Raw genomic sequence first — 23,531 nt, forward strand, 5'->3', positions numbered from 1 at the left:
GGTGTGTTCAAATTGCCAATATTTTGGCTGGTAGTTGAGTGCTTAACCATTTGTGCCTCCCAGGGCCCCAAAGTATGGAAAATTCCTAGTAAATTTCTGGTATGCAGCAAGGATTCATAAATGCTGATTCCTCGATTTCTTGTCCCTTCACCTTACTATATTGTAAGCCCCTAGGAAAGAAGGGGCCGCTCTTGTTCACTGTTGTACCTTCCAGGGCTCAGAATGGTGCCTGTACCTAAGCAAAAAACCAAACCAAACCAAACTCATTGCTGTCAAGTCGATTCCCTATAGGGTTTCCGAGGAGTGCCTGGTAGATTTGAACTGCCAAACTTTTGGTTAGCAGCCAGAGTTCTTAACCACTACACTACCAGGGTTTCCATGCCTAAGTGAGCAGTCAGTAAATACTTGCTAAGTGAAGGCAGAATGAGTGGAATTTTTTATGACTGAGGTGCCTCCTCATAGATAAATAAACTTCCTGCTTGTTGCATCACAGCTAATCACTGCTCAGGGTGAAGGCTTTGGGGACTTAATGATTTTTGAAAACGATATTCAAGGTTAAATTACGAGTCAAGCCAAGAGTCTAAACTGCTGGAAGCAATTTCCTCATGTTTCAACAGTCACTCAACCTCATCTGCTTTGTTTATTGAAAGCCTGCTCTCCGCTCCTGGTTGCACTCTCCCTCCTCCGGAGCTCGGATGTCAGGACAGCGTCACTGCTGGATTTCCTTGGGTATAAGCAATGGCATAGAACACAGTTGAAGGCTGAAGTGCCTCAGGACTGGTGTTTTCAAAGGGAATTAACTAAAAGATGGAGAGATGTGAGTTCTTGGCATAAGTCCCTTTCCTTCACGAGTTGAGTTCTGAATTTATTCACAAACGAAGTGCTGGGGATAAAGAGGGGTGATCGATTTCAAAGTTGGCCCTTCTCCCAGGCCTATCCACAACCCAGCTAACACATGAGTGCTCATCCTTCCCTGAGACTCTATGAAGGGCTATGAGGTGGTGAGTGGGGGTGGAGGTGGAGGTGCTAAAATGGCCTTTGGCTACACAACGTGGCTGTTACTTGCCTCCTTGCCCATCTACTTGTGTTTGTTGGACACCTAGGGTTTCATTGCCTCCCTCCAGGCACTCCTGTTAGAGTGAGATTTGGTTAATTAAACCATTATACCTGGAGCAGTCTGTGGGTTATTTGACTTCTTCACTGGATTGGAAGCTCCAAGGGCGGTGTTTGTTTTGTTTTGTTTTATTTAAGAACTAAAACTGAACATCAAGTCAGATATAACTGTTATTGTTTAGGGAAGAAACTTGTGGTCTTTTTGTGTGTAACGGAACTCAAATAATCTTAGGGGAGGCATCTGTTTTCCTGTCTGGGAGAAGGAGGATGGGACTTTGTGTGTGTGTTGTTGGAAAGGTTGTTTGGGGGTTAGCAAAAGCTTTCTCTCCTAGTTATATAGGGTCCCAGGAAGGTGTGGAGCAATCTGCAAAGGGATCCTGTAGGCCCACAGGGTGGCAAGGGCCCTAGATGGTAACTCCTAATCCTAGAGATGTGTGATGAGAGTGGCAGCCCTCACCAAGTATCACAGTCTGGAGAGAAGGGGCCATGTGGACCATTGGCCAAGACCTGATTGGAGCTTGGTGTGTGAATGAGTCTAGAAGTGTCTCAGGACCCGGCTCCCCTGGCATGGTATGTTGACTTGAGGAACAACAACTGGGCGTGTGTGTGTGTGAACGAGGAAAATTATAACACTGGCTCCTAAGTGTAGGTACTTATTGCGGCCTTTGCAATGATCTTGGCCAACACAGGCAACACCTCAGCTTTGGCGGGCAAGTTGTCTCTGGACCTACACCAGACTGTTCCTCAACAGTGACCTCATGTGGTTACAGGGCGCAATTACACTTACTGTCGTGTATTCCTTGCGTTAAGCAGAAGCCATTCCCTTGAGACTGATAAAACCCTGAAGTTGGATAAGCAGTGGGACACTTAAAACAGGGTGAAAAAGGCATCAAGAAGGAGAGAGATTCTGGACTTCATGATAATAATGAGGGGAAATGGCTTGTGTGGTTCATTTAATAACAATTATGTGGCTGACTGTATCCATAATTGGTGCAATAGGTCATACCAGTTACAAAATATATAGTGTGTAATACTTGGCATATAACTGGATTTCAATACTTGTTTGTTGAATGAAAAGATAAATAGATGAGAGGATGGAATTAATATTTACTGAAAACCTGCACTCAGAGACTTCGTTAACTTATCTAACTTATCCTTCATGATACAGTGAATATAGTTATCCTCGTTTTACAGATGAGCCCTTCAAGGGTCTGTTTCCAGTAGTAAATGGTAGCAACAGTACCTGAACCCAGAACTGGCTCCCAAGCCCATGCTGGTCCCGCTCTGTTGTCTCCATGGCCAGATGGAAAGCTGCAGGGAGCCTGTTGTAGCCTCAGGCTAAACTTGTACAATGGATTAGTTGGATGTAAGGATAGCTAACAGAGACCTGGGTTTGCTGAAATTGATTTAATTGAACCAAAGTCAAGAAAAGCCTTTAAAAAGTGAGAAACTCTGATTTTCTCCAGAGAGTTATAATCTGGTGTGAGAATTACGGTACTGAAACCAAAAAATCAAACCTATTGCTGTGAAGTCGATTCCAACTCATAGTGACCCTGCAGGACAGAGTAGAACTGCCACAAATGGTTTCCAAGAAGTGGCTGATGGATTTGAACTGCTGACCTTTTGGTTAGCAGCCAAACTCTTAACCACTTTGCCACCAGGGTTCTATGGTATTGAAGACCCTAGGAAAACTACTACCATCAGTACCTGTGGGTACCCTGAGTTACTACCCCAACTATTGGGAATACAAAGGAAGAAGAACATAAGGGCGGGGGGCGGGCGGAGAACCTCACTGAAAAAACCCACTCCCGTCCAGTCGATTCCAACTCATAGCAACCCCATGGGGTTTCCAAGGCTGTAAATCTCTACGGAAGCAGGCTGCCACATCTTTCTCCCTCGGAGTCGTGGTGGTTTGGAACTGCCCACCTTCCGGTTGGCAGTTGATGGCTTTAATCACTGTGCCACCAGTAAAAAATATAGGGATTGAGAACAAAAACATTTAGTTAAAGGGGTGGGGAAAGAACAGAGGAAAAGAAAAACATTTTGAAATGGCAGATACATTTCGATTTTTCAACGGAAAGAAGCATTAAGTGCATATAGGCGACTTTGCAAGAACTGCCAAAATCACCAGAGGGTAATTATTTTGACCCCCATCTCCTGCGATCACACTTGATGGAGGGCATCCCTGACTGGAAATGACACCACCGCCCTCAATAACAACTAACGATCTCTCTGGAGTGCAGCTCAAATTCCTGGTGTACCACTGTAACTCTAGAAGCAAATTGGTTCTGCAGCCATGGCTTCAAAGTAATTGCTAGAAGTTCCTGGTCCACTTTTGGCAAGAAACACAAGGAATGCAAATGCTAAGACCTTTTATTTTTTGGAAGGGCCTGTGGCCCATCTTGCAGTATCAGAGAAGCAGGTGACCGCTGCAAACTCGTTTGTGTTGAAGCACTCATTAGACTGAGCTCTGCAAGGGTGTCGGCCATGATTATCTTGTCCCCATTGTCCCCAAGAACGATGCACAGGACAGTAAACCAACGCATATTTTACTAAAAGGGTGAGTAGGTGCTAAGGCTTTATTTCTTTGGGGCCACATTTTTGTTTATTTAATTTTAGACACATCTCTGATGTATTAAGCTCTCTGTTAGCCTTTGAGGATATAGTGTAACGCTCGATAAGACACATCACCTGCCCTCAAAGAGCTTCTAGTTAGTGGGCCAATGACCCTCTTTGAGAGAAAAGAAATAATACATGGAGGCATTTGGACACTGTAGAACTGACTTCGTTATTTTTTGAAGAAGTGCTTCCACCCCTGGCTGGATATTTCTGCTTGCATGGAAAACTAGAAGACCTAGAGGGTGTTTCTGGAAAGCTAAGAAGAGCAGTATCTTGCCTGAAGGCTCATCCATTAATTTAACAAATATTGTGTTAGAAGCTGTATTTGATGATAGGAAACTACTGTGAAAAAGGGAGCCCCAAATCTTCCCAGAGCTCATAGCGGGGCTGGGGTGCTGGTGGGGAAGCAGAGGATACACAAGAGAAATAAAGAGCATACCTGGGGAGTTACCTTGTGATAGGTGCCGAACATTGCAAGGACTTTGGATTTAACTCTGCAATAAGAAAGCTGATAATTCTTGCCCACATTTCGCCTATTTTCTGTTCCGACAAACAGGCCCCTCAAACCTCCGTTTCCCCAACCACATGTAACGCCACTTAGGGGAGGTTCTGATGTGTGCAAATGTCTGAGACCTGGAAACATCCACCTATGTCCTAATGTTCAACATTCCATCAAAGCCATGAACAAAGGAATGCACTTCCAGGGGCCTCAGGTGTCTCACCTGTCCGTACAGGATCACAATGCCTGCAGCGCTGCTGCATTTCCAGATAAAATGGATGTGAAAACAGCAAAAGCCTAGTGAGCCAGCAGAGGACCCCTGAGGGAGCAGGAGATCAGTGGGATGCAGACCCCAAATTCTCATAAAAAGACCAAACTTAATGGTCTGACTGAGACTGGAGGAATCCCGGCAGCCACGCTCCCCAGACCTTCTGTTGACACAGGACAGGAACCATCCCCGAAGACAACTCATCAAAAATAAAAGGGACTGGTCAACGGGTGGGAGAGAGACGCTGATGAAGAGTGAGCTAATTATATCAGGTGGACACTTGAGATTGTGTTGGCAACTCTTGTCTGGAGGGGGGATGGGAGGATAGAGAGAGAGCGAAGCAGGCAAAATTGTCAAGAAAGGAGAGACTGAAAGGGCTGACTCAAGAGGGGGAGAGTAAGTGGGAGTAGGGAGTGAGATGTATGTAAACTTATATGTGACAGACTGATTGGATTTGTAAACGTTCACTTGAAGCTTAATAAAAGTTATTAAAAAAAAAAAAAAAAGCCTAGTGAGCCCCTGCTAACTATTTCTTTCTAAAGCAAAATAAGATTCTTTTAGCAGGCGACAGGCTCTCTCCGGGCTTAAGTAGACAGGAGGTTTAAAGTGCAGATTCTCTGCTAAGGCGTACCCACAAATGAGAGAGGCTCAGAATCGCAGCCCTTGCGGGAGGGTGGATCTGTGAGGGGCGTTCCGCCATTCATGTCAGAGTAGGACTGTGCTCCGCAGGGTTTCAGTGGCTGGTTTTTGGGAAGTAGATCTCCAGGTCTTTCTTCCAAGGTGCCTCTAGGTGGATTTGAACCACCAACCTTTCAGTTAGCACCTGAGGGTGTTAACTGTTTAAAAAAAAAACACCATGCTTAATAAGGTGTAAATGACCACATGGGAGGTTTCCCCACCATCTAAGGGGAAATGCCAGTGAAACCAGTTGTCTTGTTGGACCTAGATGACCCTGGTTTATGAATACTTAAATCGCACTGCTTATCTGCTCTGGGGTGCCACATCTCATATTTATACCCTGGCTTATGACTATAAACTTCCTGTTTTACATGCACATAGCATCAGTGACACTGGGGCCAAAGAAAGATCACAAATCCATAGGGTGTAGCTTCATGCCACTTGGGTCTCCTTTTGATAACAGTAGTAATAATAAAAATAGAATTGATGATGGCAGTTTATAGTTACTTAGGTATTTATTAGTGTTTACACATTTAGCTCAGCAGATCCTTCTAACAGCCCTATGACATGGGTACTTTGACTATCCCAGTTTCACAGATGAGGAAACCAAGGTTTAGACAATTTAAATAGCATGCTTCAAGTAACACAGTGTGGGGTGGATGGAGGGTTTGAGCCCACAGCTGTGTGACACCAGCCCCTAAACCCTAACCCCAGCACTCCTTGCTATAAATGAGTCAAGTACGGCCTCTGTGTAATGGTCCCAAGGTTGTTTACGTCTTCATAACAAGTTAAGGCCTATTAGCCCCAAAGAAGCCCAATGGCACCAAATCGAAATTTGTACACATCCATTTGTTTTAAAAATAGCCCAAATAAGCAGATTTCTAGCCACTTAGAGAACGTGTGCTTTAAGTACCCCCCAAAATTGTGTCCAATGTCTGCTAGCTATAGATAAGACCCTGTAGTTGTAAGAAGCCCCAGTTGCTCCTGTCCTTGGAGCTCTCTGATCCAGAGACACTCCGCTTTGCTGCAGAAGGATATTGCATAGGCCTACCCCCTTCCTCTCCTCTTGCCCCTGGTTTTCATGCCTCTCTCCCTTCTCGTGGCTCCCTGTGTCACCTACCTCTGGAAGACCTTCTGCTGTGGGAGACCACCTTCTGCAAGTGGCTGTCAATGGGTTGCCCCAATAAATAATTTGTTTTGCTACATCGCTTTCTGGAGGTCCTAATTTTTTTGTTTTTGTTGATCAGCCCTGAATTCCCTGAACTCACTCCAGTCCACTATGTAACAAGGCACATGGGCAACAGCATGATTCAATGGCCCTGTGCTTATTGCTATGCCAATCATGGGACCATGGGCAATATCTTACCCTCTTTAAGCCTTAGTTTCCTCATCTGTAAAATGGGCAGAATAATATCACAGGACTAAATGAAACATTGGCTCCCAATACATGTTGATTTCTGCCTTAGTTATCTAGTGCTGCTATAACAGAAACACCACAAATGGGTGGCTTTAACAAACAGAAATTTATTTTCTTACAGTTTAGGGGAAGAGGGCTAGATGTCTGAATTAAGGGTTCTAGCTCTAGAGGAAAATCTCCTCTCTCTGTCAGCTCTGGAGGAAGGTCCGTGTCTCTTGATTTTCTGCTCCCCGGGCAATCTTCATGTGGCTTGGCATCTCCCTTCCCTCATCTCTGCTTGCTCACTTGCTTGTTTAATATCTTTTATATTTCAAAAGAGATTGACCTAAGACACACCCTACACTAATACAGCCTCATTAACATAACAAAGAAGCCCATTCCCAAATGAGATTATAACCACAGGTATAGGGGCTAGGAAGAAACCCAGGTGGCGCAACATTTAAACCCTCAGCTGCTAACCAAAAGGTGAGTGGTTTGAACCCACCCAGTGGCTCTTCAGGAGAAAGACCTGGCTATCTGTTCCCACAAAGATTACAGCCTAGGCACCTTATTGGGCACTTCTACTTAGTCCTATAGGGTCACTATGAGTTGGATTTGACTCAACGGCACGCAACAATATAGGGGTCAGGATCCGCAACACATATTTTGGGGGGATGCAATTCAGACCAGTATAATCCACTTCCCTATCATGAAAATCCAGTCTATGTAGAGCCAAAAAGACATTCCAGTGTCATTGGGCAGTAGCCCACAGAGCCCTTTATGTGCACAGATACTTATGCGGTTACCCTCTACACACCTTAGAATAGGCATTGCCCATCACAGCATTTGAACATTGGCAGGCATTGTTTTAATCAATGATTTCAAGCTCCATTGGATTACAACTCCTCCCCATAGGGCCCCATGTATTCTTACTGTAAGTGAAGGCTGTGAATGTTTTGGTTTCAGGTGGCAGCCTCAGAATGTTTTCCCAGCAAAGTTAATTAAATGTATCCATAGCTCTTCGTGTACCTTCCCTGTCTCACACAGCCAGGCTTGTAATTTCATGTGCTCTCCCTTGATCTATTATTACACTATCACATAATAATTTATCCCCTAAATATATCCATCATCCTGGATTCACATTTATTTTTTATTCGGTCTTCCACCTGCCACTTGTGGCTTAAGCAGTGTTTACTCAAGGCTCTAAGTAGTGGAGGGAGTAGAATCACAAGACCTGGGTCCAAGTTTGGACTCTAGTGGCCTGTCTGGTGAGATAACCCCTCCTGTCCATCCAGGTCTCAATGTGCTCATTGGTAGAATGGGAGTGAGACCTACACTGAGGGTCTGTAAGGTTATAAAAATCAGTATAAGCAGAAGGCTTTGCCACTAGTAATTATATCAGATTCCTGGTGCTGCCGTAACATAGTAGCACTAACTTGGTGACTTGAAACAACAGAAATTTATTCTCTCGTAGCTCTGGAGGCTAGAAGCCCGAAATCAAGGTATTGGCAGGATTGGTTTCTTCTGGAGGCTGTAAGGGAAAATCTGTTCCATGCCTCTCTCCTAGCTTCTGGCGGTACCTGGTGACCCTTGGTTAGTAGTTGCATCACTCCAATCTCTTAGTCCATCATTACATGGCATTCTCCCTGTGTGTCTCTGCACCCAAATCTCCCTCTTCTTATAAGGACACAGTCATATTGGATTTAGGGCCTACCCTAATCCAGTGGTTAAGAGCGTGTCTGCTAAACAAAAGGTCAGCAGTCTGAACTTGCCAGCTGCTCCTTGGAAGCTGTATGGGGCATTTCTACTCTGTCCTATAGGGTCACTATGAGTCGGAATTGACTCAATGGCAATGGGCTTTTTTTGTTTGTTTGTTTCCAATCCAATATGACTTCATTTTAACTTGATTACATTTGCATAGATCCTATTTCCAAATGAGGCCGCATTCACAGGTTCCAGTAGACATAAATTTGGGGGAACACTATCCAGCCGAGTACAGGAGTGGTAAATCTTTGTATGAGTTTATTGAGCATCTCTGAGTTCTCAGCACTATGTGAAGGTAAGCACGTGGACTCTATAAGCCGATTGGCTCTTTCCCAGCTCTTCCTAGCTGTGTGGTCTTGGACACCTGACTTAACTTGCTAAGCCTCAGTTTACAAGGTGAACAGCTGTAAAGTGGAGATGATAATAGCACCTGCCTCAGTGGATTGACCCCCACATGTCTGTCAGTTTGTTGTACGGTGGGGGCTTGCATGTTGCTGTGATGCTGGAAGCTATGCCACCAGTATGCAGATACCAGCAGGGTCACCCATGGAGGACAGGTTTCAGCTGAGCTTCCAGACTAAGACAGACTAGGAAGAAGTACCCGGCAGTCTACTTCTGAAAAGCATTAGCCAGTGAAAACCTTATGAATAGCAGCGGAACACTGTCTGATATAGTACTGGAAGATGAGCCCCCCAGGTTGGAAGGCCCTCAAAAGATGACTGGGGAAGAGCTGCCTCCTCAAAGTAGAGTCGACCTTAATGACGTGGATGGAGTAAAGCTTTTGGGACCTTCATTTGCTGATGTGGCATGACTCAAAATGAGAAGAAACAGCTGCAAACATCCATTAATAATCGGAACCTGGAATGTACAAAGCATGAATCTAGGAACATTGGAAATCGTCAAAAATGAAATGGAACACATAAAAATCGATATCCTAGGCATTAGTGAGCTGAAATGGACTGGTATTGGACATTTTGAATCAGACAATCATATAGTCTACTATGCTGGGAATGACAACTCGAAGAGGAATGGTGTTGCATTCATCGTCAAAAATAACATTTCAAGATCTATCCTGAAGTACAATGCTGTCAGTGATAGGATAATATCCATACGTCTACGAGGAAGACCAGTTAATACGACTATTATTCAAATTTACTCAGCAACCACTAGGGCCAAAGATGAAGAAATAGAAGATTTTTATCAGCTGCTGCAGTCTGAAACTGATAGAATATGCAATCAAGACACATTGATAATTACTGGCGATTGGAATGTGAAAGCTGGAAACAAAGAAGAAGGATTAGTAGTTGGAAAATATGGCCTTGGTGATGGAAACAATGCCGGAGATCAAATGATAGAATTTTGCAAGACCAACAACTTCTTCATTGCAAATACCTTCTTTCACCAACATAAACGGTGACTAATCAGAGCAAGTCAACAAGAGCCAAAATATGACCTTGAGTACATCCCATCTGAATTTAGAGACCATCTCAAGAATAGATTTGACGCATTGAACACTAGTGACTGAAGACCAGACGAGTTGTGGAATGACATCAAGGACATCATCCACGAAGAAAGCAAGAGGTCACTGAAAAGACAGGAAAGAAAGAAAAGACCAAGATGGATGTCAGAGGAGACTCTGAAACTTGCTCTTGAGCGTCGAGCAGCTAAAGCAAAAGGAAGAATTCATGAAGTAAAAGAACTGAGCAGAAGATTTCAAAGGGCCTCTCGAGAAGACAAAGTGAAGTATTATAATGACATGTGCAAAGAGCTGGAGATGGAAAACCAAAAGGGAAGAACACGTTCAGTGTTTCTCAAGCTGAAAGAACTGAAGAAAAAATTCAAGCCTCGAGTTGCAATAGTGAAGGATTCCATGGGCAAAACATTAAACGATGCAGGAAGCATCAAAAGAAGATGGAAGGAATACACAGAGTCATTATACCAAAAAGAATTAGTCGATATTCAACCATTTCAAGAGGTGGCATATGATCAGGAACCAATGGTACTGAAGGAAGAAGTCCAAGCTGCTCTGAAGGCATTGGTGAAAAACAAGGCTCCAGGAATTGATGGAATATCAATTGAGATGTTTCAACAAACAGATGCAGCGCTGGAGGTGCTCACTCATCTATGCCAAGAAATATGGAAGACAGCTTCCTGGCCAACTGACTGGAAGAGATCCATATTTATGCCTATTCCCAAGAAAGGTGATCCAACCGAATGTAGAAATTATAGAACAATATCATTAATATCACACGCAAGCAAAATTTTGCTGAAGATCATTCAAAAACGGCTGTAGCGGTATATCAACAGGCAACTGCCAGAAATTCAGGCCGGTTTCAGAAGAGGACGTGGAACCAGGGATATCATCACTGATGTCAGATGGATCCTGGCTGAAAGCAGAGAATACCAGAAGGATGTTTACCTGTGTTTTATTATGCAAAGGCATTTGACTGTGTGGATCATAAAAACTATGGATAACATTGCGAAGAATGGGAATTCCAGAACACTTAATTGTGCTCATGAGGAACCTTTACATAGATCAAGAGGCAGTTGTTCGGACAGAACAAGGGGATACTGACTGGTTTAAAGTCAAGAAAGGTGTGCGTCAGGGTTGTATTCTTTCACCATACCTATTTAATCTGTATGCTGAGCAAATAATCCGAGAAGCTGGACTATGAGAAGAAGAACGGGGCATCAGGATTGGAGGAAGACTCATTAACAACCTGCGTTATGCAGATGACACAACCTTGCTTGCTGAAAGTGAAGAGGACTTGAAGCACTTACTAATGAAGATCAAAGACCACAGCCTTCAGTATGGATTGCACCTCAACGTAAAGAAAACAAAAATCCTCACAACGGAACCAATGAGCAACATCATAATAAATGGAGAAAAGATTGAAGTTGTCAAGGATTTCATTTTACTTGGATCCACAATCAATAGCCATGGGAGCAGCAGTCAAGAAATCAAAAGACGCGTTGCATTGGGCACATCTGCTGCAAAGGACCTCTTCAAAGTGTTGAAGAGCAAAGATGTCACCTTGAAGACTAAGGTGCGCCTGACCCAAGCCATGGTATTTTCAATCGCATCATATGCATGTGAAAGCTGGACAATGAATAAGGAAGACCGAAGAAGAGTTGACGCCTTCGAATTGTGGTGTTCTGAAGAATATTGAATATACGATGGACTGCCAAAAGAACGAACAAATCTGTCTTGGAAGAAGTGCGGCCAGAATGCTCCTTAGAGGCAAGGATAGCGAGACTGCGTCTTACGTATTTTGTACATGTTGTCAGGAGGGATCAGTCCCTGGAGAAGAACATCATGCTTGGCAGAGAACAGGGTCAGTGGAAAAGAGGAAGACCCTCAACGAGGTAGACTGACACAGTGGCTGCAACAACGCGCTAAAGCATAACAACGATTGTGAGCATGGCTCAGGACAGGACAGTGTTTCGTTCTGTTTTGCATGGGGCTGCTATGAGTCAGAACCGACTCAATGGCATCTAACAACAACAACAACAGTGGATTGCATCTGGGGGAGAATTTGCCTCTCTCAGGGGACATTTTGCAAAGTCTGGAGACATTTTTGGTTGTGACACCTTGTGTAGGGGGTACTGATGGGCTCTGGTAGGCAGGTGCTAAACATCCTACAATACACAGGACAGCCCTGCACAGCAAAGAATTATCCTGTCCAAAATGTTAATAGTGCTAAAGCTGAAAAAACCTCATTAACTGATACAATTCATGTAAATTCTTGGCAGTGCTTGGCACATAACAAATGTCTACATTAAGGAACAAAATTGGCTATGTCTGGAGGGAGCGGTAGAATGTCTTAACGTCAGCCACAGCACTAGGATTGGAACCTTAAAGCTAATTCCACTCTCAGTCCACTCGTAGCTCGCTGCACACACCCCAGCACCCGCACCCCATACACACCTATTCCCTTGTGCTGAGTGTGCACGGAGCAGTCTTGCTCATCCATCTGCAAGCCTGTTGGACAAAGGCCTGATTCATCTTCGATTCTCTCCTGATGTTCAGTGCTGTGACTTTATACACAGAACATGATCCATTAGGGTCAATAAAACAAACAGCTCCCTAGGAGTGGCTGGCAATTTGGTTTTGGAGTGTGGTTGGGAAGTGGTGTAGAGATATATAGATGTTGGAGTTGTTTGGGAAAGTAGGGTCAGGCTCCTGTAGGAAGGCACTAGTGACTGACTGAGGTCGGGTAGTTCATATTCCAAGAACTACTGGCCGTAGTTGGAGATGGTCCTGGCTCCCCAGCCCTCACAGAATAATACACCGATAATGAAGAAGCAGAAGTCTTTGGGTCTCCAACTTGGGAGGACTACTGCCTATTCTGTGGGACAGAACCCAGGAGAGGGACCATTCGCAGAATCATTTGGAAGACACAGGGACCACGGTAATCATCTGGTCCCTGTGCTTGTCAGAGGAGGAAATAGAGGTCAACCTAAACCCTGGTAGAAGCTGGACTAGAACCCACATCTGTTGATACCCCCCAGTCCAGAGATCTCTCTGCAGTATAGATAGTGACCCTCTAGGAAGCTCTGGGGACAATGAGAGGATGTCCCTCACTTGTTGGTACTCTCCCACATTGCTTTAGCAAAGTGCCCAGATTGAAATTTGTAGGCAATAAAGACTTGCTAAATTGAATGCATAATCAAACATACAAAAAAGAGAGACATATATATACTACACACATATACATACATGCATGCACACACACACACACGCAAAGATAGAGGGAAAAGACATTTACCCCATTCCCACTTCTTCAGTCATAAGGTTGTGAAAACCTGGACTCTGGTACCTCTTCTGTGGCCTTTTAAATGAGACACAGAAAGACAAACACAGTCTGAAAGGATCTCCCCATTTTTAATTCTTCAGCTAAGACTTTTGGCTTCCTGAGGCTCCCTCTCCAGCCCTACTCCCTCCTTGATGCTCTCTTCGCTCTTTCTAGTGCACATCGACTTCCCCTTCCCCAGAGCCAGGTCTTACTCTCCTGACCGGTCAGCGTAGTATTGCTGCCTCGCTCCACTGTCCAGCAGCTCCAGGGCGTGTCTGAGAGACATCTGGATTAGGATAACGGCAGAGTGGAAAGAACATGAAATCTGGAGTCTTGAAACCTGGATTTGACTCCCAGGTCCAGCAATTATCTTCTCAGGGTCCTTCAACTCTCTGAGCCTCAGTTTCCTTTTTCATAACACAGAGACAGTGATTCCTCTTCTGCTCACTGAAATCAAACAGCGCTGATGGCATAGCGGTTAAGGGCTTGGCAGCTAACCAAAGGTCAGCAGTTCAAATCCACCAGCCGCTCCCTGGAAACCCTATGAGGCAGTTCTACTCTGTCTTATAGGGTTGCTATGAGTTAGACTCGGACAGCAACAGTCTTTTTTTTTTTTTAACTCCTACTAAAGAGTTTCATGCCAAAAGTGTGATACAGATATAAGACATTATTAGTGCCTTAAGATGGAACAAAAGTCCCGTGAGAACAAGGACTATGCTCTCTGTGTCTTATAAATCCCCTCGTGGTGCCCACCACTACTTGAGGTGGGCCCATTAAAACATGCGGAGTTAATTTGTAGTAGCATGCATACTGATACAGTTAGAGGTGAACGAGCATATGCACGTAAATGCATTTCTTTTTTTCTCAGTCCTGTTTTCCTCTTTCCCATTATCATCTAACTACTTTTAAGTTGTATTATTTTAGGAAAGACTTAGGGAATAGATAATTTGGATTAAACGAATATTCCAGTTAGGAGTGATGGAAAAATGTGGAAACAGACAGCGGTAATGGTTGAACAACACGATGAATGCAGTTCATGTCACTGAATTGTACAAACAAAAATACTGAAATGGCAAATGTTTCCTCACATATATATTTACTACAATGAAAAAATGAATACACCCATACTCTACAGGAGATACAGAAAACTTCATTAAATGCAAAAAGGTACACAAATGAAGCTCTTTCTGATCTATGGACACTTCAAAACAAAACAAAACGTTGCCGGTTAATATTTCAACTCATAGCAACTCTATAGGACAGAGCAGAACTGCCCTATAGGGTTATACACACTTAAACAAACAAAAACCATACCCACTGCCATTGAGTCAATTCTCACTCATAGTGACCCCATAGGATAGAGTAGAACTGCCCCATTGGGTTTCCAAACAGCACCTGGTGGATTCAAACTGCCAACCTTTCGGTTGGCAGCTGTAGCTCTTAACCACTAAACCACCAGGGTTTCCATACATACTTAAGCTCTTTTAAAGGAGTAGATGGACAAAGAGGGGCGCAGGGTGGTGGGAAAGGGGAGCATTGATGTAAGAAGGTAGGTGGGGGGGTGGATGATTAAAGGGGGTTGTGTAATAAGCAAAATGATTAAAAAAAAAAAAAAAAAGCCAACCCGATGCCATCCAGTCTGTTCCAACTCATAGTGACCCTATAGGACAGAGTAGAAAATAACACGGTGTGTCATCAAAGATCAGAGGCAGTTGTAACCGCGCTGATAGAACACAAGGGGGAGAAGAGGCTCCACTCAGAAGCAACCCAAGGCCTGACTTCTCCAGCCCTGCTTTCTTTCCCTGGTGTTCCCCCCTACAGAGCGCGCTCACTTATACGGCCACAGTGGTGCCAATAAAGTTTTTGTTGAAAGCCCATCGATTTTTGGCTTCATGGCCTCTCTGTTCGTTTGTCATTTGTGAAGCGGTTGGCTCCAGCGATTCAGTGACGGAGAAAGCAAACGGCAACGGTTTATTTTTTCCATTTCCTTCCCAGGGGATAGAGGGGCAGAGGCAGACTAAAAGAGGAGAAAAAATAAAGAAAAACAAATGAAATACAGACTACTGTGAAAAGGAAACAGAGTAGAGGTAGGACAGGAATGGGGTAGGTGGACTTTCACAGCCTTCGGGAGACGGAAACCAAAACCAAACCAGGTGCAGTGGAGTCGATTTCCACGCGTGTGGACTCCCTGGGTGTCAGAGGAGAACTGCGCTCCATAGTTTTCAATGTTGATTTTTTGGACTTAGATCACCAGGCTTTTCTTCTGAGGGACCTCTGGGTGGACTCAAACTGGTTAGTTGGCAGCCAAGCACATTAACCATTTGTACCACCTAGGGACTCCCAAGAAAAGGGAAATGACATAAAATGAGAAAATCCTCCATTTACCCTTCCTCTCCACCCACCCCTGGCCTTCAGGGTCTACCTGGTCCCTGTCCCTGAATACCTCCTGGATAGATTTGATCCAGGTCTGCCTTCATTTATATCAGAGAGGAATTGTGCGCCTTTAAAGGGAGGTATCCAATCAAAGGCCCTTCAGGATAAAAATGGCCATGGTTAGGGGTGGTCCAGAAGCCTCACCTCAGCCCACCTGGAAGGGAGTCAGTCCTTTCATGGCTAAGGGACTGCAAGTGTATCTCATTTGAAGCAAATAAAAGATAGAAGTCATTGATTCCATACTCAAGAGTGAGTATCATCTTATGAAACTAATTTTTGATTATTAAAGAAAAGACGAGGGGTTGAGGCCAAGGAACAGTGTGGGGTCCTCCTGTGAATTTCAGTCCTTATTCAACATCCGACAAGCATTTATTAAATGCCTATGGTTTAAATGATTCCTTTATCAGATCATTATCCTCTCAGATTAGGAAAATGGAGAGAAGCTTGTAGCATATTGGAAATGTCAAGATCAGCCCTCCATTCAGACTAAAAAAAAAAAATAAAGATGGTGAATTCACTCTTCCATCAGGCAGGTAAACAGCACTCAGTAAATACGTAACTTCAGCTTGCACCTGCAGCCATTTTTGGGTAGACCATGAATTAATGGGCACTTAGTCAACAGCCTAAAGCCAGGCTTTTCCAATCAAATGGCCTCAGCTGAGATTCTCTGGGTGCGTGGATCCCTGCTCCCCCCTGCACTGGCTCTGGCTCCATGGAGTTCTTCCCCAGGTGTTGGGGATACAGTGGGCAGGGCTCTGAGGCAGGAGGCAGGGGCCAGGAAGCAGGAAGCTAGCCTCTGCTCCCAGCCTTCCTGAGGAACCAGGCTCAGGGCAACCCCCAGGTACCCCAGGAGTGGGATGAGTCTCGGTTCTTCCATCTCAGAGAAGCAGCCTCAGTGTCAAAGTGAATTCATCCATGCATTCAATCCCTCTTATATTACTGAACACCCGCCATGTGCCTCACCCTGGAGATACAACCACCAAGCCAAGGGGGGTCTCTGCTCTGGGGGTGGGGGATGCAGCAGGAGCAACAGATAATTTACAAGCAAACTAGACCTATTTCAGAAAACGATCAGTGATGAGAAGAAAAGAAAACATGTAATGTGATGGAGAGTAGGGTGGAGGGTGGGGATAGAGTGGCCAGCAAAGGGCTCTCGGAGGAGGTGACATTTGAGAAGCAGCCAGCCTTGGGGAAGCTCTTTGCAAGAGGGAACTGCAAGTGCAAAACTCCTGGGTCACAAACCAGCGTGGTGTGCTTGATAAATCGGAAGTGTTGGCGGCCAGGTCCCAGGGTCATGGCCTGTTGGGGCGGGGGAGAGGCGGGGGGGGCGGGGGGGAGACGGTGGGGGGCGGCGGTGGCGGGGGGGAGGCGGGGGGGCGGCGGGGAGGCGGGGAGGGTGCGGCGGGGAGGCGGGGGGAGGCAGTAGTCCCTGCACTGCTCTCTTAAACAAAAGAACAAATAGAAAACAAAAACGGGTGACTACACCAGCTCATGCTTTCAAGGCTGTGACTTTTTGGAAGCAGATTGCCAGGTCTTTCTTCTGAGGTGCCTCTGAGTGGGTTCAAAATGTCAACCTTTTGATTAGTAGCTGAGTGATTAGCTGTTTGTGCCACCCAAGGACCCACATACTGCTCTGGGCCCACCCCTAGGTGGGGAGGGAGTTGAGGAGGAGGAGAATAGGGACAGGAATCAACAGGTTTAGCAAGTGTTGGCCATTCTACTTCACCTGGTCCTGCCACCATGCTGCTCCAGCAGATGGTGACATGGGGTTGATGACCAGAATCCTAGATTCTAATTCATTTTTACCCCATTAACTGGGCATTTATGATTTGGTGGAGGCTCATGCCAAATTGCAGCCTCAAAGAAGCTGGTGCAGGAGAAGGCCTTCAGAATGACTTAGTACAAACGAAGAAAGCACAGAGATGTTACACAGTTTTCCAAAGGCAACACAGCAAGCTAAATTCACTCCAGGGCTCAGATCAACTAGCAGCTGAGCCCCAAAGGCCGAGTCAGTGCAGAATAACTTCTATAGTTTTTGCCTAGAAAGAAAAAAAAAAAAATGTCTAAATAAAATCTCAGTTAAAAAAAAAAAAAAATCTCAGTAAAGCACCATTAAATGCCTGGCTTTGCTTAATGGCCCTCCCTGGCATACCCTTCATGACAAATTATTTGCCAAGCGTACACCACGGTAACTAAACAGAAATAGTTGTGCGAGGTGCTTATATCTAAACGAACCACATCAGGGAAACTCTTTGGTTTTATAATAATTGATCTTTACTCCTTCTTTATGGCAATGATGAGCCCAGAGGAAAAAATTGTATATTGAGGACACTCCTAGTTTGAAATAATAAAATAATGCCATCTGTATATTAGAAAAGAATGCTCGTCTTTTTTTTTTTTCCAATCAGAGGGTGGTGGTGTTAGAGACATGTATCTAGCACATGTTAAGTAGCAAATTAGCATTTGAGCTGACTGCAGATCTGGGCTCTTTTAACTCTCACGCCTGTCAATATTTTCTGGAAGCAGTGGGCTGGACAAAGAGCTCCTAACCTTCTCCAGCATCTGGTTCGGCACAGGCTGTAGGTTCTCCACTGGTGGAAGGTCCTTGCTCTTGCATTCTCAGGGAAGCAGCCTCAGTGTCAGATAGTAAATTCAACCATGCATTCCTTTATTCACTCATAAGGCAATGTATTTAGCGCTGAGATCATATCTCAGTAAAAGCAAAAATCTGGGCACACGGTCAACCAGAGGGTTCCATTGCCTGATTTGCAAATGCATTTATCTGTAAAGTTCTTTAACGTTTAGGCATGCAGTTCATCTTTTGCCTTCATCAAAAAGGCCACAATTATACACAATTATGGCCATGCCTAAATATCTGGGCCATATAGACCTACTCTAAACCCAATGCCCGCACCCCCTGCACATACCCACAGTGGTAAGCAGGTGGGTATTGTAAATCTGACTGAAGAGGGGAATGTTAACCAACTGAATAACCCAAAAGCATTTTTAAGGGTCATGGACTATCTGATGTTTGTATGTAAACCATGCTGCTGATTGCCAGTGAGTCTTATCTCTTAAAGGAGGTCCTTAAGAAGAGCTGTGCAGAAATGTTATTAGGCATCAGACTGGACTGCTAGGTATGCTAAAAACTGATGCAGTAGTATTGCTCGAAGGATATCCTATAACGCAGATGTTTCGTGTTCAAAGCTGGCACAGTGATGATTTGTGCTATTGAGACCTTGAAGAGGAGTTTGCATTGGGGTCCTGGAACACATCTTCTCAGACACACCTGGCTTCGACTATCAGCTCTGCCACGTTTTAGCTGTAGATCCCTGGATAAGTTAGTTCATCTCTCTGCACCTCAACTTTCTCACCTGTAAAATGGGTTTGGTAGTACCCCCCTTTTCAGGGTTGCTGTGAGGACTACTTATGGTAATGTCTGTAAAATGTCAAGCACAGAGCCAAGTGCTCAGTAATGAAATCCATCCTTATGGCCATTGTCCTCTAGTTCTCCCACCCCACCCCAAAGTGCCTAGCCCACATAGGAGAGCTCTAATCCACAGGGCTGCTTCAGAAAACCTTGAGAGAACCTAGAGGCCATGGAGAGGATGCCGAGCATCAGAGTGAGGAGTGTGTTTGACTCTTATCAGAAAGGGTCTGTCTCACCTTGGCCTGCTGATGGGGACAGTGACACTTTCAGGCATGAACTGCTCTGTGTGAATGACATCTTCCAGAACTTTAAATGGTTCCCCAATTATCTGGAAGGGAACATCAAATCAAAAGAATATTCCTTGAATAATCCTCAAGAGGAAGAATCAATTGGTAAGTGTCTAAATTGTGCTAGACACTTTATAATCTACATCTCATTTCATTTTCACAACAGTCCTATGAGGGAAGCCTTCTTATCCCCATTTTTCAAGTAGGAAAGCCAAAGTTCAGAGAGGTTTAGTAATTTCCCCAAGGTCACAGAGCAATTACAGGCACAGATGATTAGAGATTCAAACTCAGGTCTGCATGACTCCACCATATTATGATGCCATGCTAAGTTTGCAATCCTCAAGAAAAAAAAAACAAAACCTACGGCAAAGTGGGTAAGAAGTAAACAAGTTTAAACACAGGAGGAGGTAGTGAGAACACACGCTACAGACTCAAGCATCCCAGCATGCTGGGGTTGAAGCATCCTGTGGGCCATGACCGGAAGGATATGATGCTCTACTGTAAACTCAAAGGGCAAAGGTCGTGCTCCTTGTCAATTCCTGGGTGGGGCCCCCTAGCCAAATTGCGTTAAAGTATCACATTTTCAGGGTAGTCAGTTACTTGTGAAGCTGCATAATTTTTCCAAAAACCAAGGGCAAAAGGTCAAATAAGGTTCATTGCACCACAGATGTGGGTCTGACTTGAAAGAACTGAGAACAAAGCCCGCATAAGGTGATTCCACACCTTGCAGAGGCAAACATGAGTGAGCTCCAGACCCAGCTCTGCCACTGACTAGCTGTGGAACTTGGATGAAGCGCTTTTTCTGAGTCTCAGTTTTTTCCTCATCTGTATAATGGGAATAATGACAAGAACATACACCTGTCAAGGTTTTTGAAAGGATTAGTGAGATGGTATTACACTGTAACATAGATATTTAGTTAATTTTGCCCGTCTGCTTTGAAAGCCATGTGCCACCCACCAGGCAGGGGGTCAGGACCTCAGGGTCAGTGTATGTATGAGGTTGATTGGACTTCTGCCATTTGTGCCTACTTGTGATGTTTCTGCTATTTGAGCTCCTAGAATCCATAAGCCACCGATTGAATGCCACACGTTGCCTCTGAGTGCATCCGGACACTGCTCTCGGTTTGCCTGGATTCACAGAGGCCAGAGGGGATAGAAGAATATTTCAGAGCAGCTATAAGCCAAGAGGGACTGCTCTAAGCTGCCTTCTTCTCAGCCATCTTCCAAGGGTGTTAATTATGCGGGGGATCCCCTAGGGACACCAAGTTGGCTCAACAAGGCGCCTCCGTGTGGCTCTCCCCAGCTTGGCAGTGTGGCATTGGGTTGGCCACTCAAACTTTCTGCTCCTTTCTTCCTCTTGGGGATTTAGATTCCCGACTTAATAGGTCCCAGCTATTTGATCCCTGGCACAGGGCAAGCCACACCCACCTGCCAGCCGGGGCTGACTTCCAGTGGATTTTCAGGAAAAAGGAGGTAGGCTGCTGGAAGCCCAATCCTTTGCTCCCACCTATAGCTCCAGCTGTGCTTCCATCTGGCAAATCCTGGGGCAAAATACACACAAGACCGCTCAAAAGAACACGCTAGCGCGCGCGCACACACACACACACACACAAACACACACAGCCCAAAGGAAAGGCAGCCCGCCCTACCTGGATCCCCAGCTGTCCTTTTTCAAACACAGAATCTTCTGCAGCTATTTGGGGGTGAGGTTACTTGTTGCTCCGTCTCTGGGGCTCCAGGGGGGATCTGGCTTTCTGTTTCCGCCCCGCTTGCAGCAGAGGCACCGTGGTTTAGCACTGTGGGTTTAGATCGCTCCTCTGTCTTCCCATTTCCAGCGTCTCCCCTCTCAGATCCCAGACCCGGGCTGCCCTGAGAGCTGACGTTGGTGCAAAGGAATGCTGCCTTCGCCCCCATACCTGGCTCCTGGGAATTTATCCATTGCCTTTCTGCCATCTACGGGGTGTCACGTACGCACTCTCAGGGGTGGGTCTCCACCCTGAGGGGGGAGCCCCCACTAAAAAGGCTAAAAAGAAACTTTCGCTCTGTCCCCAGCTCCCACCCGCCCTTTCGCCCCCCGCCCACGCCCCCTGCCATCTCCATAGCAGCCCAGTGGGAGGAGGGGGTGAGGAAGGCGGGCTCGCTCTGCGCCCCGTGGGTCCCCCTTCCGGGAGGCGGGGGAGAAAAGCGGCCCCCGCTGTGAGTCCCCCACATCCTTCCCCAGTGTCCCCGGTCCTCGCTCCTCGCCTCTCCGCGGCAGCGCGCTGCCTCCTCTCCGAGGCGCTAGCCGCGGCCGCCTGCATTTGGAATTCTGCCCAAAAAGGGGGCCTGGAGGAGGAGGAGGAGGAGGAGAGGAGCGACGGAGGCCGGCGGCGAGAAGCGGAATCCGGAGTCCAAAACAGCACCGGGAAAGGAACAGAGCGGCGGCGGCAGCGGCGGCTCTGAAGGCTCTGTGGCTCCGAGCGGCCGAGCGACCGACCGCAGTGCATCAGCGCGGCTGCCCTGACATCCCCCAGCATGCTTAACACGGGCCATTCTGCACTGGTTAACAGGCGCCGAGCTGCTCAGCGACTTGTTTTAAGCATTTTCTCCCTCGCTCTCGCTTTTAATCTTGTCTCTAGTGGCGTGTGTAGGGGGGAGGACTTTATTTCCATTGGCTAAGCTCTCCCTTCCCACCCACATCTCGTCCACATCACCTTGGTGTCTCCCTAAATAAAACCAGCCCTCCTTATCGCCTGGAAAAAATCAGGAGCTAGAGTTTGAATGGGTTTTATATAAACACTCACCCCTGCCAGCGTGGGGCTGGGATCTCAGGGTAAACTCATGGCTTCTGGCCTGATGCTTGCCTGGCGTGGTTCTCGCTCTTGAACATCAAGGTTTAAGCCCAGCCTGAGGACTAGGAACTCTCCCTTGGAATTTGAGCAACCTGAAGCCAGTTGCAGAACTGCACAGGGTCCCGATGGACCTCAAGGAGAGCCCCAGCGAAGGCAGCCTGCAGCCCTCCAGCATCCAGATCTTTGCCAACACCTCCACCCTCCATGGCATCCGCCACATCTTCGTGTATGGGCCGCTGACCATCCGGCGTGTGCTCTGGGCCATGGCCTTCGTGGGTTCCCTGGGCCTGCTGCTGGTGGAGAGCTCGGAGAGGGTGTCCTACTACTTCTCTTACCAGCATGTCACCAAGGTGGATGAGGTGGTGGCCCAGAGCCTGGTCTTCCCAGCTGTGACCCTCTGCAACCTGAATGGTTTCCGGTTCTCCAGGCTCACCACCAATGACCTGTACCATGCTGGAGAGCTGCTTGCCCTGCTCGATGTCAACCTGCAGATCCCAGACCCACACCTGGCTGACCCCACGGTGCTGGAGGCCCTGAGGCAGAAGGCCAACTTCAAACACTACAAACCCAAGCAGTTCAGCATGCTGGAGTTCCTGCATCGCGTGGGCCATGACCTGAAGGATATGATGCTCTACTGCAAGTTCAAAGGGCAGGAGTGTGGCCACCAAGACTTCACCACAGTGAGTACTTGGCTTTCAGCTCACTCTTGTCTTTGCTCCTCTTGAGAAGTGGTGTGCCGGTGGTCTCCTGGTTGGTTTGGGGGTCTCCCTGTGCTTTGGAGCAGGAGAGAGAGCAGTGTCTCTCAGTTGAAGGCCAAGAGGGTAGTGGCCAGAGTTGTTGTAGAAGACTACCTGGTTGGATGGAGCATAGTTGCCTGTTCAGACATGGAGGATGAGTGGGTGGTTGGCTGTGGGGGTCACTTCAGCAATGGGCTGACTTGGCTTCCTCCCAGCCAGAGGGAGGAGGCCTGGGTTGTCCGTTGTCCAGGGCCTTTGGTGTCCAAGCTGTGTGATTGGAACAGCTTGTCATTGACGAGGTGGCATTTTCTGTCTTCCTTTTTCCTCTCTATCTGCTCAGAAGTGGCATCAGGCACTGCATCCTGTGGGCTGGGCAGGAGTTGAAGCTGCCAGAGAATGGGGTGTGGGGCCCCAGGCAGCCTGCATGGCTCTAGTGGCTTTGGGAGTTTGCTGGAGCAGGTGATGCTGAAAAGGTGTGGAAGTCTCTTTGCTTCTTTGTCTCGTGTAGATTCTGAGCTCCATGTCAGGGAGAGAAGAGGCTGGAGACCCTAGGTCTCCATCTAGTCTGATGAGAGGTCCAAAGCAGGGAGATGTCCAGGGTGTTCGGGCAGAAAGCAGGGTTTGAGTGGAGGCACGTGTGCAGGATACCCAGCAAGATGCCTGTGCCGGTGAAGCAGCCC

At 46.4% G+C, this 23,531-nt stretch overlaps 1 protein-coding gene across 1 annotated transcript; it reads left to right on the forward strand.

The window, feature by feature from the left end:
• The first annotated feature begins 22,023 nt into the window (after positions 1-22,023).
• Positions 22,024-23,314, forward strand: LOC100675207 (acid-sensing ion channel 2-like). Its single transcript, XM_003414345.3, has 2 exons — positions 22,024-22,794; positions 23,192-23,314. Exons 1-2 carry the CDS (start codon positions 22,240-22,242, stop codon positions 23,312-23,314), a joined length of 678 nt encoding a protein of 225 aa, XP_003414393.1. The 5' UTR covers positions 22,024-22,239.
• The last annotated feature ends 217 nt before the right edge of the window (positions 23,315-23,531 follow it).

Source organism: Loxodonta africana, chromosome 18 (assembly GCF_030014295.1).
Source record: "Loxodonta africana isolate mLoxAfr1 chromosome 18, mLoxAfr1.hap2, whole genome shotgun sequence".
Taxonomy (NCBI): Eukaryota; Metazoa; Chordata; class Mammalia; order Proboscidea; family Elephantidae; genus Loxodonta; species Loxodonta africana.